This window comes from Kogia breviceps, chromosome 19 (assembly GCF_026419965.1).
Source record: "Kogia breviceps isolate mKogBre1 chromosome 19, mKogBre1 haplotype 1, whole genome shotgun sequence".
Lineage (NCBI taxonomy): Eukaryota > Metazoa > Chordata > Mammalia > Artiodactyla > Physeteridae > Kogia > Kogia breviceps.
In genome coordinates, this window is record NC_081328.1 from 7,162,214 (window position 1) to 7,180,173 (window position 17,960).

The 17,960-nt window shown below is 64.2% G+C and overlaps 1 protein-coding gene across 4 annotated transcripts in view; it reads right to left on the bottom strand.

Annotated features, from left to right (window-relative positions):
- Nucleotides 1–300: 300 nt before the first annotated feature.
- NTN1 (netrin 1) overlaps nt 301–17,960 on the bottom strand; it is a 207,256-nt gene continuing 189,596 nt past the window's right edge. For all 4 annotated transcript variants that reach the window (XM_067021821.1, XM_067021822.1, XM_067021823.1 and 1 more), the window contains 2 exons: nt 14,588–14,662; nt 301–744 (listed from right to left, as the gene is read on the bottom strand). In XM_067021821.1, the coding sequence (XP_066877922.1) occupies nt 416–744; nt 14,588–14,662 (404 nt within the window). In that variant the 3' untranslated portion in view covers nt 301–415. The remainder of the gene's footprint in view (nt 745–14,587; nt 14,663–17,960) is intronic.

Below are 17,960 nucleotides of genomic sequence, written 5' to 3' on the forward strand. Positions count from 1 at the left end.
GACGGGATTTTCCGTGTCGGGGGGAGGGAGGGTTTGGCCGGGCGGTGGGCCTGGGGGGGTTCACGGTTCTCCTCGTGTGCCCCTCTCTACCCCCAGCTGCGGCCCACCTGCGCGCTCCTGCGCCCGCCTGCGGCGGCCCCCCTCCCGGCCCCGGGGTGGGGAGCGCCTCTGCTCTGGAGGGAGCCCGTGAGGTAGCTAAATCTCGTCCTCAATCCGCCGGGGCCGGGCGCGCGCGGGGAGGGGCGGGGCTGGGGGCGGGGCCGCCGAGGGCCCAGCGCCGGCCCCGCCCCCACCCTCCCCCCAGCCGGGAAAGCCCTCACGGGCCAAGTCCACGCCGCCGCGGTGGCGGGTTGCCCGCTCCCGCTCGCCGGCCCCGGCGCCCAGCCTGCCCGGCGCGCCGCTGCCCCCCCCCACGCTAGGCCTTCTTGCACTTGCCCTTCTTCTCGCGCTGCTGGAACTTGCGCAGCCGCCGCGCCCACGTGTCCCGCCACTGGATCACCAGGCTGCTCTTGTCAGCCACGATGCCGCTCTGGTCGGGCGAGTCCTCCGCGTTGCCCAGCAGTAGGTACTTCTTGAGGGGCTTGATTTTGGGGCACTTGCAGGCGATGTCCCGTGAACGGATCCACAGGTTCTGGTCACCGCGGCGGATGCGGCTGGTGCCCTGCTTGTACACGGAGATGATGTTCACCGTAAACTTCCACCAGTCCCCTGCCTTGTCCGCCTTCAGGATGTGGATCTGGACGGCTGCAAGGAAGCACAGGCAGGAGGGTGGGCCACGGGTGCCGCCTGGACCCCGAGCTCCTGCGACCAGGAGGGCCAGGGATGGGGCGGCCTGTTTGATGGGAAGGGACTGCACGGCGTCCCCGACTAGGGAATGGGTTATGTGGTGGCAAAGCTGATACTGGGGCCAAGGCTGCTGTTCCAGGAAGCCTTATGTCCTGTGTTGAAGGTGCCACCCAGCACTATCTTTGGGGAGAAGCCCCTTTAGGGTCCAGGAAGGTACTGACCACATCCCCAGAACTCAGCAGAATCCAGTTGCCGGGACAGGTGCCCTCCATGAGCATAGCACTGGCCCCTCGGCACGGGCTCGGGGGAACCTCCTCAGGTGGCCCCCCCCCCGGGCATTTCTAAAGGCCCCGTCACTTAACCTCAAGCCTCATGACACCCCTAGACATACAACCTTGCCCTGGATCCAATCTCAGAGAACCAGAATGGGGTCTCGGTGCCCAGGTGCAGTGCACGCTGAACAGCCCTTCAGCATGGCTGCAGCGTCTCTTCCAGGATGTGTGTACTGCCCGCCTCCCGTCCCTGCCAGACTGCTTTGTCTCCCTGTCCTCCGGACCCTCTCCCAGTTCTCAAGCCATTCCCCTTCCTTTCAATTCTCTGCTACTCTTTCCCTGAGTAGAAGGGGTTCTCAAGCTTGAGCAGGCATCGGAATCCCCTGGAGGGCTTGTCAAACACTGGTGGCCTCACCCCAATTTCCCCTTCAATAGATGTGGACTGGGGCCCAGGACCGCACGCCTCTCACACATTCCCAGATGGTGCTGGTCCAGGGAACACACTTTGAGAATCAATGCTCTAGTAAATGTTAACAGATGTTCTTTCTGCAGGATATTGAGATACTTCATAAAAGGAGGACATACTGTCTTCTCTTAAGGGGGAGGATTTTGCTCAAGTATGTGAAATACTGGCTTAAAAGAAGTCACCTTAGTGCAGGACTTTTCTGAGCCTTTAACTTACAAACTGTGCGCACACACGCGTGTGTTGACTTCCCAAACAACTCTGCCTGCAGGACCCTTTGGCTGGTGCATCTCCTGGCACAGAGCCCCCATGCAGCCTACCTGGGGAACTTCTGGGGGCGGGGGGGGGGGTGGACACACACACACACACAACCATCCCAGGGGTAAGTGCAGAGGTCTCTGCCGTACTAACCCCCATCCAAGGGTCAGAACATGGTGCCTTACCCTTGCCACCACGTCCTATCTAGCCCTGGACAGGCTGAAGATCGGGGACCTGAGCCCGCCTCCTCAGATTACAGGTGAAGAGAGGGAGACAAGGTGCGCCCTCCAGCCATGAGGACATGTCCCCAGGGAATGCCACGAGGTCCTCACCTGCCCACTGCGCTCTGGGCCCACCCACAGCTTGGCCTGGCCGGCCTCTCTCAAGGCCTCTGGGGGCCACTCTGCCACCTTCACTCCCCAGGCCCTCCCCCTTCCCCTCATGCGCCCGCACTTAGCCTGGGGTGATGGGAAGGGGCAGGGACGCCTGGGCCCTCCATCGAATGCCATCTGACTCATCCTGCTGGGGCGAGGGAAGTGGCAGATTTTCCCATATTTTCATTTCAGCTGTTCCTGGGCATCTTCAACTTTGCACTCCAGTCTGAGGGCTCCAAAGAATGGCTGCCATGGCAACCGTTTCCATGTTTTTGTCACCAGGGGACTCAACACTCAGTGTGAACTCTGAGGTGGGGGTGGGGAGCCCTCCAGCCTGGAGAAGTGGCTGTACTGTGTGTGTTTCACTGCGCAGATCGAGGTCACCGTGGCAACTGCGTGCCCCTCAGCTAAGCACACGGGGAGCCACCCCCAGCATCCCTGAGAGCCCCGGTTTCCTCTGCTTGGGACTGAGCTGAATACAGAATGAGCCTCCCCCAGGATGCAGCTGTTTGCCCGTGCGGGACCTCAAACCCCTGGCCCAGCCCCAGTGTCCCCCCAACCAGGGTGGGTTGGGGTGGCCGCCAAGGATGCTGCAGAAGGCACCTCTTGCTCGGGCCCGGGGAGAACGTGGCTTTCTTTCATCATCTGTTAAGTGTCATGAGCTGAACTGTGTAATCTCCCTCCGCCGGCAAAATTAATACATTGAAGTCCTAACCCCCAGTACCTCAGAATGTGGCAGGTTGGGGAGATAATTCTCTCTTAACGACTTTAAGGGGAGGTTATAAAGGGTGGGCCCTAATCCCACATGACTGGCATCCTCATGAGAAGAGATTAGGACACAGACACGCAGGGAGGGACGACCACGTGAAGACCCCGCAAGAAGGCGGCCGCCCAGGAGCGCGGCCTCCGAGGAAACCAACCCTGACGACACCTTGATCCAGTACTTCCAAACTCCAAGACTGGGAGAAAATGCGTTTCTGCCCGTTGAGCCCCTCAGCCTCTGGTACTTTGTTCTGGCAGCATGAGCCCACTCATGGCACTGGACTCAGAGACGCGGGATCTTGGGCCTCAGCTCAGGGCCGGGTGGGAAGGCAGAGCCGGTGAGGCCAGAGAGCGATCTGGACAAGCTCAAGCCCCGGGCCGGCCCCCAGCGGCCCTTCTCACTCCCCAGCCCTGTAGGAATGTGACCCTTCCCCGTAGGACCCACCTTCCCTGCCTGGTCTGCCTTTCACCCCCCTTCCCCGCGGCAGGGCATCTAGAGCAGCCACCACCCTGCTTCCCCAGCCCGAAGGGGACCCACCTAACACTGAGGACGCAGCCCGGAGGGGGGTCTGGCCCTGGACGCCTTGCTGTCCTCACGCATCCAGCGGCCGAGGCACTGGACACAGGTCGACAGGGACGAAGCGCGGGTCCTTGACCTCCTTCCACCCCAGCAGTGCCCTGGCAGCCGTTTGGGACTGCACGGGGCCGGGGGCAGGGGCGGGGGGTGGTAGATTCATGTGATTATGCTGGAGAAAGTCCACATCTCCGCTGCCCTTGGCAACGCCTCTGCATATTACACAGCCCACCAAGTATGAGCTGCACACACAGTGTGCAGGCCAAGTCCCCGCAGTGCACACACGGCTGAAAATACTCAAAATACACATTGAAACCGTGACCTCAGACAGGCCCACTCGGCCCCCTCGGGGAGCATGCAGGGCTCGGCTGCTGCCTGGGAGCCAGGAATGACCGGGGTTGGCGGGGGGCACGTGGTGCAGCGGCCCCAAGGGTGTGCCCCTTACACCCCACACGACGCTCACTCCAGGCCAACGGCGCTCACTCCAGGCCAATGGCCCTCAGTCCTAAGCCCCACATCCCTGCACTGATGTCCTAAACGGGCCTCACAGGGAGGACCCCCCCATCCCTCCTTCAGAAACGAGGCAGATGAGACGACCCTCAGAAAGGCGGAGCGATCAGACCATATCAGAGCGGGCGATAAGAGGCGTGCCGAGAGCCCCCCAGGAAGAGGGGTCCCAGCACGAAGCCACCGGCCAGACTCTGAAGCACAGAAGAGGGAGAGGCTGAGGCCACGAGGGGAGGCTGCCCAACCCCTGCTGCTGCCTGGGGCCCCGCCCTCGGGATAAACAGCCCCATCTCAGGGTCCACACCGCACATGCCTGCCTGCCCACCGAGAACAGCCGGTGCCAGCACCGGACTGGTTCTGGCCACGGGGCAGGGAGCTGGGAGGCAGGCCGGAGCCCTCAGCCAGCCCGGGGGGGGGTCCTCTCAGCCACATTCGTGGCTCAGTCCCAGGCCCCCGTGTGTCCTTCCGTAGGCACAGACCTCTGGCCATCCTTCCCGGCACGCCTCAACCTCCACCGAGTCCCGGCGCTGGGAAAGTACCGGGCCGGCAAAGGCAAGCTGAGAAGTGGGGAGCTCCAGGGCCCATCCGGGCTTGGATTCCTCCAAAGGGGGCCACGCGGCCCCATGGCAGCCCCCCTCCTCTGTCCGGAGCCCCTGTTCTTTCAAATCCTTCCTCCCTCCCCAGCTCTGGCCCGGGAGACCGAGAGCCTGTCAGCTCTGGGCCCTCCGAGGACCTGGCGTCGCCACCACCTTGGACAGTCCGTGGCAGGTGGCGGCACTGGGCACGTCTCGGAGACGTCCCGCTGGGATCAGGGCTCCCGGCCTGCGAGGTTCTAGGACAGCTGCTAGGTCAGCGAGGGTCCACAGTTAGTGCACATCCATCGGCCGGCCCAGCCCGAGACGGATGAGCTGCTGGGCGGGGCCTGGGGCAGTGGCCGTGGCTCAGACCCCCCCCAGGGGGATGGGGTCGCCCGTCTCCTCTCCCCTCAAGCTTGGGACACCTCTGCACGGAGGCTTCCTGCCTCCTGGAGGTCTCCCAGCTTCACGGGCTGATGGGAGCGGGTCCCTGGGGGCTCCCCAACAGCTGCCCCTCCCAAGGAGGCTTGGGTGGTCAGCCGCACCTTCCTGTTGGGCCCATGCAGCCGGGGAAGGCTCGTCGCCCATCCGCCTCTGAGACAGCAGCCCGGACGAACTGGGGGAGGACACTAGCCCCACAGAAACCATTAAAACCACGCGGCCCCATAAATCTCCCGGCACGGAGAGCGTGTCATGAGTTGCAGCTGCTTTCATAAAGTGCGGCTCTGACCACATGTTTCGCAGCCCCCTGTGAAGGTCAGAAACGGCTGAGCAGAGCCAAGCCTTGTTCGCGGGGATGCTAACCTGTGGCGGGGTGGGCGGGCTGGTGCGGGGGGCGGGGGGCACTGCAGCCCCCCCCGGTGGAGGGCTGGGGTCGCGCTGTGGTCAGACCCCCCCCCCCAGTTGGAGTCCTCAGGAGCCCCGGGGCTGCCCCCGCCCCACCAAGGCCCCACCTCAGACCTTGAGTAAAGTGAGGACACCCAGCTCAGGGCTGGTGAAGGGTCCCCCTTTCCCTCCTCAGCCAAAGAAGCAATGGTAAGCCTGAGAGACCACCAGCAACACAGAGGCGGCCTCAGCTTCCCCTGCTGGGTCCCAGTGCCTGGGCTCTGTTCCGGGGAGGGGAGGGGGTGAGGTGCCGGGGGCTGTCTGATGCTGGGGGCTCCCTGGAGGAGGGGCCATCAGGAGAGCTGGGAATTGGAGAGTCGGGCTCCGGGGAGGGTATCGGCCCTCTGCCCCAGGAGATGGTCCTGGTCTGACCCGGCCAACACCCCCCACCCCCAGGCGAGATGCGCTCCGGAGACTGGCCGCCCGGCTTTGCGAGAGGCTCGGGTAGGAGAGTGGAGTTGGGCCCTGCCCTGCCCCGGCGGGGTGCCCTCCTCGTGGAGGCTGGTCTCCCCTGCAATCAGCCCAAGGGAGAACACCCCGGGTGCCCCCTCCCAGCCAGAAGCAACCGAAACAGCCCAGGCAACTCCTGATCTGGTGCCTGTGCCCTCACCCATCATGGGCACGGCGCCACCCTGGAGGATGGCCGGGGCTCCCCGCCCTCCGCCGCCTCAAGGGATGCCCCAGCACCCACAACTGCCGCACAGGCCGTATGCGCACACACACGCAGCGACGGTGGGGCTGGGGCCTGGGCAAGTCCCCCAGGTCGGTTCCCATCAATGGGGTTCGGCCTCTGGAGGAGGGCAGGCAAGAGAGTCAGCCTCCCAGCCGTGGCCTCAGCCCAGACCCCACGCCTCCAGGGCTCACATCCTGGCTGCAAGCTCATACCCACTCCTCAGCGGGGCACCTGCGCAACGGTTCTGCCCCAGCCGTTGGCAGCAAACCCTCTACGCAGAGCAGCCTCTCCTCCCGCGCTGGGCTGGAACCCGGGACACCGTGCGTGGAGTCCTGTCCTGGAGGGCGGGCGTCCAGCAGCAGCTTTGGTCCCCCTGCACCCTCTGAACACGGCACTCGCTCAGCTCCGAAGAGTCAAACCATCCTCAACGGATGGGAGCTGCTTCCCCAAGAGCACCTAGAGAAGGGGCCTCAGGACCCCAACCAGAGCCCTGCTGGCGGAGGCACCCACTCCGGGCGTGACCCTTCGCGAGCCTCGGAAGCGCTGTTCTGACCTTAGGCCAGGCCTGCCTCCCCGCAGGTACCCCAGGCTGCTCAGAGGCTGTGGAACTCTCGGGGCGTCCCCACCTCCTGTCGGCCTGAGCCTCACACAAGCACGTGAAGCGGCAGGCGTGGGAAGACCCCAGGAATAGCGACGGTACTGGGGTCCTCGTGCCAAAGGCTCTAACCCCGGGGAAGTAGGGTGTCAAGACCCCCAAGATCCATCCCACTGGGGAAAGATGCCCATCTGAGCCCCACACGAGTGGGAGAAGTGCTCTGTGATCCTGGAGACAGGTGGCGGGTGAGCGGGGACAAGACAAGTGTTGCCTGTCTGTAGGGGAAGGTGGCCGGTGTCCCCGGGCACCTTGGACAGATGCCCGCCTTCCCCCACCCCCGACTCCGAGCCTCAGTATCCCCGCCTGTGAGATGGGAAGAGACACCTTCCATCAGACGGCCTTCCCCACCCACACCTCCTTTCTAAAAACAGGATGTCCGGAGGAGAGGATGCTCCAGGGAGGGGGAACAGACGGGGCCCCCAGCAGGTCCCTCTGGAGCCTGGCACACTGCAGCTGCTGGGGCAACAGCGGTTGGAGGCCCAGGCTCTGGGCTCCCCTGTCTGTGGGGATGGGGAGGGCTGCGGCCCGTCATCCCCTTCACGCGGCAGGAGGCCGCGATCGGTGCAGCGCCTCGCGGGCTTGGGGGCCGTTGTCGAGCTGCCACCGGGGCCCACGGGCGCGCCCTGCCCAAGCTGGCGGGCACCCGCACTCGGCGACCTCAGGCTGACTCGCGCCGACCGGGCTCCACATCTGGCCTCCACGTGGGGCTGGCACTCCAAGGGGGGAGGTCACATCTGGCTGGGGAAATCGGAGGACCCCCAGGGGGCCGGTGACCCCCCAGGAAAGGGTCACTGAGCCCCTGAAACGCCATGCCACGTGCTGCCGGCTGGGCAGCGGCCTGCTCCCCGGAGCTGGGGACAGTGCTGGGGCGGGGGCGGGGGCATCTGGCCTCTCCCAGCCATCTCCACCAGCTGCCTCCCGGAACCCGCTAACAGCCCCGAGGGGGACAGCCCCCAGCGTGCCCCCCTACCAGCTGCCCACCCCACCCCCAGGCGCTGAAGGCCCGGCCTGCTGCAGACACGGGAGCCGCGCCCCCAGCACGGGCTTGATAAGTTGCCCCGTGTTCCGTACTCGAAGGGATGGATCCTGATCAGGAAGAGCTACTGACCCCAAGGTCGAGACGAGGAAGGGCGAGGGGTGTCAGGAGGGGGAGAGGCCATCGCTTGACTAGAGGCCCCGTGTCCCTGTCGAGGCCTGAGTTGTGAGGCTCTCCCCGTCAGGCCTGCTCACCTCATCCCGGCCTGAGCAGCCAGACGAGAGCCCACAAGGGCCGTGCCCACCACCTGCACCAGCTCCACGGAGATCCGCGCTCACTCCCCCACCAGCATCGTCGTCTCCACTGCCGGCTCGGCCTCCCCAGCCTCCATCACGGAGCCACCCGTGACCTTCCTCCACCGCACGGGCCGAGCCCACCCCGCCACCGCGCCCGACGTCTCAGCCCCACCTCCCTGACCCGACGCTCACCCCACACCACGGTGACCACTCCGGCCGCTCCCCCACGGAGATGTCTCTGAGGCTTCTCAGGAGCCCAGAGTCAAGGGTCCCGTGGGGGAACCAGTCCATGAGCCTTCGAAGGGGGGCTGCACCCCCGCTCTGCTGCCCAAGGCTCAGCGCCCTGGCACGGGGGGCGGGCTGGGAGCACAGGGTCTCGGGCCTCGGAGGCCCCGGTCCGGGGCGTGTCCTTTGCCTCGCTGAGTCTCCGCATCCCACCGGCAGGAATAAAAAGCCCTCCCTCACACGTGTTTCTGAGGATTCGCTAAGGGTGAGAATGAAGGCTGTGAGGTGCCCATCCGGGGCCTGCCGGGGAGGGACAGACACCGGCCTGGCGAGGCCTCTTCTCTGGGGTTTCCACTGCCCCAGGAGGTACCGGGTTCTCGGGGGCGGGGATCCGCTTAGGTTCCCCAGGGCCCCCCAAGGAAGCACAGGCGTGCACGCATGTGCCCGCACAACCTCATGAACCCGGCTCTCCCCCCCAGATGCCAGCAGAACTCCCGCTTCGAGCTGTATCCTCAGAGATCATCCTTGAGGGACCGCGGGAGGAATGCTCGAGAAATCATCTTACGAAGAGCATTCTGATTTTCCATCTGGCGGTGCCAAAATGTCTTTCAACAAAGGGGGTGACTAATAAACATTTCTGGGAACGAATCCTTTTTCCAAGAACTGGCAACAGTGAGATGATCTCACCTTTCAGGATGCGAGCTGTCTGTCTCCTCCCGCCCCCCGCCCCTGCCGCCCAGCTTCTGCATCCCAGGGAGGAAGAAGAGCTGGGTGGCAGCCCCCATGTGCCAACGTGAGCGGGACTGGCTCTCGGTGGCCTCAGAGTGGCTCCTGCACGTGGACACGAGCCCGGCTGCCGAGGCCCACAGCAGCATCTCTCCCAGCCTCCCTGGCCTCCAGCCCTGCACCCAGCACCTCCACACTCCCTCTCCTCCCGTTTCCCCAGCCTGCTCCTCCTCCCTCTGTGCTCAGACACTTTGTTCCCTCTGCCTGGGAGCCCTGCTTTGCCCCCTGAGCACTGGCTACCCGTGCTCCCTCCTCCAGGAAGCCCTCCCTCCACACCCTCCCTGGAGGAGGGACCAGGCCCCACTTTCGCCCCACCCCAGGCCGGACCCTGGCCACACGTCTCCCTTCCATGCTGTCATTTGTGTGTGCATCTCCCCTGATTCCGGAAACTCCCGGAGGGCTGAGCCTGTGTCTCCTCCGTCTCTGTAAGCCCAGCACCCGGGACGGGATGGGGCGCGCAGCAGGTGCCTAATGAGTGTCCGAGGAGGGACTGGCTGAGGTGGGGACGCCGTGTGAGGGAGCAGGACTTGCCGGGACATGTGTGCGGCGCCCACGCCTAGTGGCCGTGGGAGCCGAGGGGAGGTCGCGCAAACACGAAGAGGTGAGTGAGGTCCGGACGGTGGAGCCTCCCAAGGAGCACAGGGACCAGCGAAGAGGAAGCGGGGGAGGGAGGCTGGGGGGCGGGGCAGGCCGGCCCCCCTTGCACGCGGGCCTGGGGTTAGGAAGCCTGCTCCCCACACCAGCCGAGGGGTGTCTCGGCCTGAAGTCATTGCCAGGCCTCGGCCAAAAGGTGCAACATCCCTACAGGAAACGCCCCGGGGACAGCGTCACCTGCGTCCCGTTCCCTGACTCTGAACACAGCGAGGTTCTGGAGCCCCGGGCTCCTGGGTAGATGCGCCGCGGAGCCAGCGGCTCCAGGAGGGACACACGCGCTCTGCCTGCGTGGGCGCCGCCGAGCGGATGCAGCCTTCGTGGATATGCTCGTACACACACCTGCACACACCTACGCACGTTTGCTGGGAGCACTGACGCCGAGGAAGGGCCCCTCTAGGCCAGGTGTTCCTGGAACGCTGGCAGGAAATGCTAACACGCTAGGAAATAATAAACTCTGTCTTCCACGCGCAACTGCCCCTCCCCGAGCCTTCCCACGGGTGCTTCCTCGGCATCTGCAAGGTGAACCGGATTCCCCTAGAGGGCAACAGAGGACTGAGGCGGGCCCAGAAGAGGGGGGCCGTCAACGACAGCACCACCACGGACCCCTGCCCCTTGGAGATAGCCCGGTGAGGCCACCATCCTTGCCATGTCTAGAAGGACGTCGTCACCCCTCGATCTCACCACCACGGGACAGATCAGGAAACAGGCCCAGCCTGGTCCAAAGTCACACAGCAAGTGTGGAATCTGCCCCCGGATTCTGGGGCCAGTGCCCCGTTCCCTACAGATGGGACGGGAACAGCTACCCTTCCCTGTCCTGGGGTCTCCCCAGAGCAGAGAGACACGGCGGCTCGGCCCTGAGGCCTCCCCCCACCTACTGGGCCCCGTCTCACTGGGAACACGGGCAGGACCAGCAGACCCCAAGCCAGCCCGGGGAGATGCCCCTCGCCGCCCCCGCCCCACTGGCCACCGCCCGGCTCAGCGGAGACCCAGACCCAGGTCCCCTAGCTGTGCGCCATCCAGACTCCCGAGCTGGCCTCAGAGGAGGGAGGGGGCCCGAGGCCTGCTCTTCACTACACCCCCCCCACCACCAGGTTCTAATTAGCAGCTTCTAGAACGTCCAAGTGCCCTGGCTGTAAAGTGAAGGAAATGTGTTTCCTAATTGGCTCCCTGCCGGGGTGTCAGTCAGAGAGCCAGGATTATGCGGCCCCTGTAGCCTCCCCCGCTCCCCGGCCTTCCTGGGCCCGCCGCTCCCTTCTCGCCCTCCTCCTGCTCACCTGGCCCAGGTCTGCTCGGGTGTGGAAGGGACACCTCCATTCACACCTCATCCAGGGGCTCAGGGGCCCAGCAGGATGCGAGGAAGATTCTCCACAAGGCCCGCAGACCCCGGTGGGAGACCTGGCCTCCGGCCTCAGAGCAAGGCCTGCGGCTGCTGCCGCACTGACCCCCCGATGCCCCCGTGGGCCCCTGCCCAGCCCCTGGGGGTGCCACCCACTCCTCCCTCCACGAGCCTCTCCCTGCCTGCCCCCACCCTGCTGGGGTCTGCCAAGCCCTCCCTGAAGGCCCTGTGATCCCCTTCCTGGCATCGCTTTGTCCTGTCTCCTGCCTGAACACGCAGGCCGAGTTGCTGAGCTGGGGTGGGCTGCTCCCCAACTCTGAGGTAACCCCAAGAGTATCACGGACGGTGCCAGGGAACAGAACGCCCCTCCGAGAGTCTTTGGGGGATGGGCGGGGGCAGTGCCAGCCCTGGCCTCGGGGTAGTGGGCCGGGGGTCAGCGACGAGGACACTGAAGCTGACGGCACAGCAGCTCCGGACCCTGTCGGCGCTCTACGGGGGCACCCCGCTTCCCCCCTGCATCTGCTCTCCTCCAATCTCGTCCCGCAGCAGAGCCGTGGATGCCTGGGCGGTGTGCTGCTAGCAGCGCAGGGCCAGGAGCTGAGGGGGAAGGTGGCGTGAAGCCGCCGTGAAGTCTGGGCAGGTGGGCAGGGAGGCCGGGCCTCTGCTGGGCAAGTCACCTCAGCCAGCTGGGCCAGGGGCCCTACCTAGGACACCAGCTTCCCTCGGATAATCCAGGAGGAAGTCAGGTGCGGGGAAGGGAGGATGGAGTCAGGCAGCAAAGGACAAGAGGAGGCCAGAGGCCAAGCCCCCTGCACCACCGCCCTTGTTCCCTGGGGGCCCACAGCGGGGGCAGGGCTCGGGGGCCCCTCTGGGAATATAACAGGAGGGGGCCAGGCCCCCTCCTGCAGAAAGAGGGACCTGCCTGCAGCTGGGGGCGGGTGGAGACAGGAGAGCTCGGGGGGGGGGCCAAAGTGTCCCCCACAACATCAGAGGTAGGGGAGGCCGAATTCAACGGAGGGAGAAGAAGTCAGAGAGAACAAAATGAGTCCCACAGAACCGGGAGGCAAACGGACCCATCTGGGTAATTGTCAACAAAAGTCCTATCTTCCCTTTCTTCACGGGAAGAGCAGAACGGGGCAGGGGGAGCCGCAGCCAACGCCTCGCACAGTCTGCGCGGCGCCCCTCCTCCCAGGCCCGCCCCCCCCAACCCAGCTCTGGGTCGGGAGGGAGCCGTGGTGGTGGCAGAGTGACAGGCCCAGGGCTCTCCGGGCCTGGGCAGCCTTGATGGGCCCCCAGCCCTAAGCCTGGGACACTGCACGAGCCTTAGGCCCTCCCACCCTCGTCCCACCCTCGTCCCACCCTCGTCCCACCCTCGTCCCTGGCAGACGCTGGCGGTCCCGGGCCAGGAGCACGGACCACACAAGCCTCATCCAACGCCACCCGGGGCCTCTGGGGCCTGCTGTCGCCCTGGGTCAGAGACAACACTCCCTTTATCTTTACACCACCTCGACGTTTGTTTTCAAAATCAAGGTTGGTTTTCCCGTGAAAGTCAGAAGTTTCTGCACCGCCTTGGGATGCAAGCACTTAAAAGAGGCTTTTCAGGGATTCACTGTGGACCCAGAGGGCTCTGGAACAGCATGCCCACGGCCTGGCCGCTTCGGAACTGACACGCCAAACCCACCAGCCGCTCCGGCCGCATCCTGAGGGGCGTGCAGCTGGATCGTGGGATTGAGCCCTGGGCTTCCGTGTGGGGTGTGCGTACGCGTGTACACCTGTGTATATGCGTGCACGCCCACACGCAGTAGAATGATTTAGAAGTTCCACGTCCCTTTGAGCTCCTTTGGGCCTCACCTTTCACTTCATCTTGCTAAAAGGTCCTGACCATTGGCCTTATTAAAGAAGGACACCTTGCATTTGGTTCAAACAGCTGGCCCGGTGAGGCCCCAGGGGGCCTGGCGTCCCAGGACGGGCTGCCGGACCCCTCGGGTCTGGGAGGGATGTCACGCGGGTTCTGGACGAGTTCTCGGCACCGGGCCATCTTTCCCTTCCCACCCCACTTCTTCCCTGCCCCGCAGCCCAGCTTCCAGGCGACCAGCCGAAGCCACTCTTTCCTGGGAACCCACCAGGCCCCATGCTGGGTGCTTCCACATGACACAGTCGGGGCATCACCCTCTTGTTACAGACAAGGAAACTGTGGCTCAGAGAAGCAACTGCACTTGCCCAGGTCCCACGGAAGGCGCCCCGCTCAGGGCAGACTAGGAATGCGGGGCAGACAACACAGACCGGTCGCCTTTCCCAGAGGCAGCCGAGTGGGGAACTCACCTCCAAGAACCGGAGGGAGGAGGAACGGGCTAGACAGACAACGCCCAGCTGCGGTGGGGAGGTGGGCTGAGTGGACCCTCCCGGTCCAGGAAAAGGAGGCCCAGCCTCAGCCTCAATCAGCCGGGCCCACCGGGTCAGGAGGAGGGCCCCAGGGTGGAAAGAGCCAGGCCTGGGCTCGGGGTCCCTGGGTGGGCATCCAGGCCGTGGCCACTTCCCGGCCGGGCAACCGACGCCCTGGCCTTCCCCGGCTCTCCCAGCAGAGACGGCTGGACGATCTCTTTGGGACTTCTGTTCGCCTCTAGCTATCTGCACACACCTGCCCGGGGGCTGCGAGGGGCTCCCCAACTGCCTCCTACCCACCGCGCGGTCAGCCTGGGCCCTGAGTCACATGGTGTCTGGCCAGCCCAGGCCTCCAGACGGTTCGGACACTCTCAGGGCCCAGAAGCCACAAAGCCAGCTCCTTACCTCGTGTGGGTCAGGGCTGGCGAGAGTGGATTTGGAGAAGGGGTGCAGGGGTCCCCACCCCCAGTGCCAGGGTGGACGGCGCACGGGGAGACTGGGGGACGGACCGGACACCCTCTTCCCGAAGGGAGCCTGAGGCCTCCAGTGACAGGGAGTCTCTGTAGCCCCCCAGTTCCCGGCTGGAAAAGGCCCTCAGGGATCCCGAGGCTGTGTTCAAACTTCAGAATTACCAGCGAGCCGTTTCAAATGCGGATTCTCCACCCAGCTCCACCTTGTGGAGTCACCCCTTGGAAGCAGCTGGCTTCTGGACTCGGCATCTTCAACACACCACGGAAGCTCCCTCCCTTTCTCCAATGCCCGGAGGACCTCTCTTTGAGCTACAGAGCCTCAGGCTGAAGGCCCATGAGTACGGATGAGGGCGCCGAAGACCAGAGAGGTGAAGTGACTGGTCTGCGGCCACACAGCCCCCCAGGGGCAGAGAGAAGCCGGGGAATCCCAGGCCTGTCAGGCCACACTGGCCAGGGGGAGACCCTGCCCGCACGCCCATGACCCCTCACACCACCTGCCACCGAGGGGGAGGAGCTGGGAAATTCCTGGGCGTGGGACCCATCCCACTCGGCTCCCGTCCGGTCCCAGGGACTCTGTGACCAACACCCACGCGTGGCCACCTGCACCCCAAGCCCAGCCCCTCGCTGGTCCCGTGGTGGCCTCCCCTCCCCCTCCCCAGACAAGGGGCTCCCACTCACCGTAGTCCTTCTTGCAGTACTTTTTCATGTTAATCTTCAGCTTCCCTTTGGAGGCCTTGCAGTAGGAATCGCAGTCTGCAGGGGAGGGGAGAGCACAGACAAAACCTAATTAGGCGGGCGAAGAATAGGCTGCCAGGCCGGGTGGGAGGCCACCTCCCTAAATACCCAGAGGCCTGTGATACCCAAGGGGCCGGGCCGCGCGGGCGGCCATTCAGGGCGTCCTGGCCGTCTCGAGAGGCGCCGGGACAAAGGGCCCCCGCCTGACCACCCCCGCCGGCCCCCCGGCCTCCGTGAGGGACTCTGGGGGCTCCCGTATTGTGCCCCCCGGGGCTTTGGAGCACCACACAAATTCCCCCTGTTCTTAAGATGCGCCCGGAGCCTGATTAAAGCCAATAGAGGCCTCATTGTCACCCCGCACCCCGGGTCTGTGTCAGGCGCTGGCTTCTGTGGCGAGCAGCCTCTGGTTGGGGTCAGGCCCCAACAAAAGAGGTCACGGAGGAAATTAGCAGCCCGTGAAGCATTAGAAAACCCCTTTGGTGTCCACTCTGGTGGAGTGTGCAAATAAAATGCCCCACGAAGAAGAGCGCAGTTCTAATGGGCCCCACTGCTGAGAGGCAGGGCCGCCGGGCCCGCGTCTGCCGGGCACCAGTTCGGGGACGTCCCCGCGCGAGCCGGGCAGGATGTGTGACGCCCTGGGACCTGCCTCCCCCGGGGGTGGCCTCTGTCGGCCCAGCGGATGCAAACCTCCAACGCCGGGCCCCCCGGGCCCCCTCCCTGCCAGCTCTGCCTTCTCTTCAGATAAGGTGATGCAATTCCTTTGCCAGATCTGCGTTCACACGTCAGCTTCTGGCGTGATGGCCAGCCCACGACAGGGGCCCAGTAAATCACCCCAGCCCGCCCTGCACCACCACTCAACACGCTGGCTCTCACTGAATTCTCACGACCGTTCTCTGATCTGCGGGCATTATTCCCATTTTACAGACTAGGAAACGGAGGCCGCCTGCCCAGTGCATCCCAGACAGCTAGCAAGTGGCGAGGCTGGGCCTTGCACTCGAGTCTGAGATGCCAAGATCACCGTACTCGTGGTTACGCTACGCTGGGTCTCGGTGAACAGCGACGGGTCCTCCCTCGGTAAGAATGAGGCGTTCAGCTCAGAGCTGGGGATGCACAACGCCTGGCACTGCAGCAACCCCCAGACCGCCGGCCCGGGGCTGCAGAGGCCCGGCCTGTTCTAGGAGCAGTGACGGTGCAACAGGCTGGGTGTGTGTGTGTCCTGGCAAGGGGACTAGAAAGGGGGAGGGAAACACACACACACACACACACACACACACACACACACACACACACACACACACACTCTCTCTCTCTCTCTCACTCACTCACTCACACGGGTGACTGCTCCAGGAGCAGGTGCCAGCCCCTCATCCAGCAAAGGGGGAAACCAAGGCCAGGGTGGGGGTGAGGAGTGATCTGTGTGGGAGCACAGGACAAGGCAGGGCAGGAGGCCACCTGTCCCCCCAAACCATCACTTAGATCTGCAGGGAATATTCAGAGATCACCCCAGAGTCAGCCTCTGGCCCATGGGAGGTGGCTGCCTCCTTCAAGGTCCTAATTAAAGCTGAAACAGCTCTATCCTGTTGCCCTGGGAGCCGCAGGCCTGGCAGCCCTCTGCTGCCCCCCCGAGCCAGCTTCCTGGGGCAGCCCACTAGGAACCAGTCTCCGGAAGTGGGGAAAAACGGCCCCCCTTCCTGCCCCCAGGGGTCAGAGTCCTTGGACCTCTCCCCCAACACACCCGGATGCCCTGCCCAGGGGGCACCAGAGTCCACAGTACCAGGCCCTCCTGCCAGCTGGGTGGCTTCCTGGAGTCAGGACCTCGTGGAAGGCAGGGGCTGGGGCATCCAGGGAGAGTGGCCCGTGTTCCACTGGGGCCAAGCCCGAGAGGTGACACACGAGGTGACACTGAGTGGCGCTGCCCCCAGCTCCCCTGCCCCGCACGGCACTGCACCCCACTGCTGGGCACAGCTGCTCTCGGCCGCACCTCTGCCATCCCAGGGGCAGACGGTGCTCACGGCAGAGACACCACTGGGGCTGAGCCCAGGCCGTACCTAAGTCCTGGCGTTCCCCAGCAAGCTGGCGGGACTCTCTGCCTGCTGTCTTCCACTCGGGAAAGAACTGGGATGCCAGCGGTGCCGGTGACGTCAGTGCAGGGACGGCCTTGAACCCACTCTCATCGCTTTCTCATTATTTTTCTTTTTGGCCCCCGTCAGTACTTGCATTCCGGTCAATCACCTGCCCTGTCTCCTCTGTGGGGTGGAGACTCAGCCCTGGAGACAGCCCCTAACAGCACGTCAGCTCCTCCGAGCCTCCAGGCAGCCCTGTGAGGAAGGCACCGCGATTCCCATCCTCAGACGGGACGGCAGAGCTGACAAAGGTGCCAGGCCCAAGTGCACTGAGGGCTGGAGGGGAGGCGGCCCCTGGGAGAACCTGGCCCTGCACCTCCAGCCCTCCCTCCCCTCTCCATCACTCCCTCCTAGCAGCATCCACAGCGCTTCTTTCCAGAGCCAAGTATCCACCTGGGCCAGAAACCATCCTCGAATGTGTGGCGTCCATCACCACCTAGTTAGATCCAGCTCCAGACCCCATGTGACAAATCACAGGTGCCCCCAGGAATATCAAGTCTGCCCCCTCAATAACGAGAGCCACTCACAGGGCACTAAAGAGGCATGTGGCACCGCTCTCAACCCTGCCCGTGCACCTAACGGCCTGGTTCCCAACCCAGGCTTCTGGAATGACCCAGAAGCTTTAGGACAACACTGATGCCTGGGTTCCACCCACAAGACACTCTGATTTCACTGGTTTAGGGGGCAGCCTGCGTGTCCAGATTTCTAAAGTTCCCCAGGTGAGTCTAACGTGCAACTAGGGTTCGAACCACTGTCCGAGCCGACTGCAGTCGTAGGAGGTGGAGACAGGCTCTGCACCCGAGACTTGTACGGAGGACCCAGGCTGGCAGAGGACAGGCTCAGAGGGGTGGTTGCTGACTCAAGCTGGAGTCCTAGGGCCACCTCAAGCAGCTCGCCCTTAGGGGAAACGGTACCAGCCTCAACATGTGCAGATTTACAGCTGTATTTGGTTTGTGGCGGTGGTTGTTTATTTTTTGTGTGGGTCTTAGGTCTTTCCTTTCTGTCAGCCAGCAATTCTCATCAGGTCACTGTGCTTGCTGTCCACTGTCCCCTCTCCCTTCCGAGTTGCTGATTCTGATTTAGCTGTGAGCTAGGAAAACAGAAAGACTAAGGTTATTCGAACTGTATGTAAAGCATAGGTCAGTAGGCCTGGAATGAGAGACTGAACTGCTCTCCTCTGGGTACAGTGAATA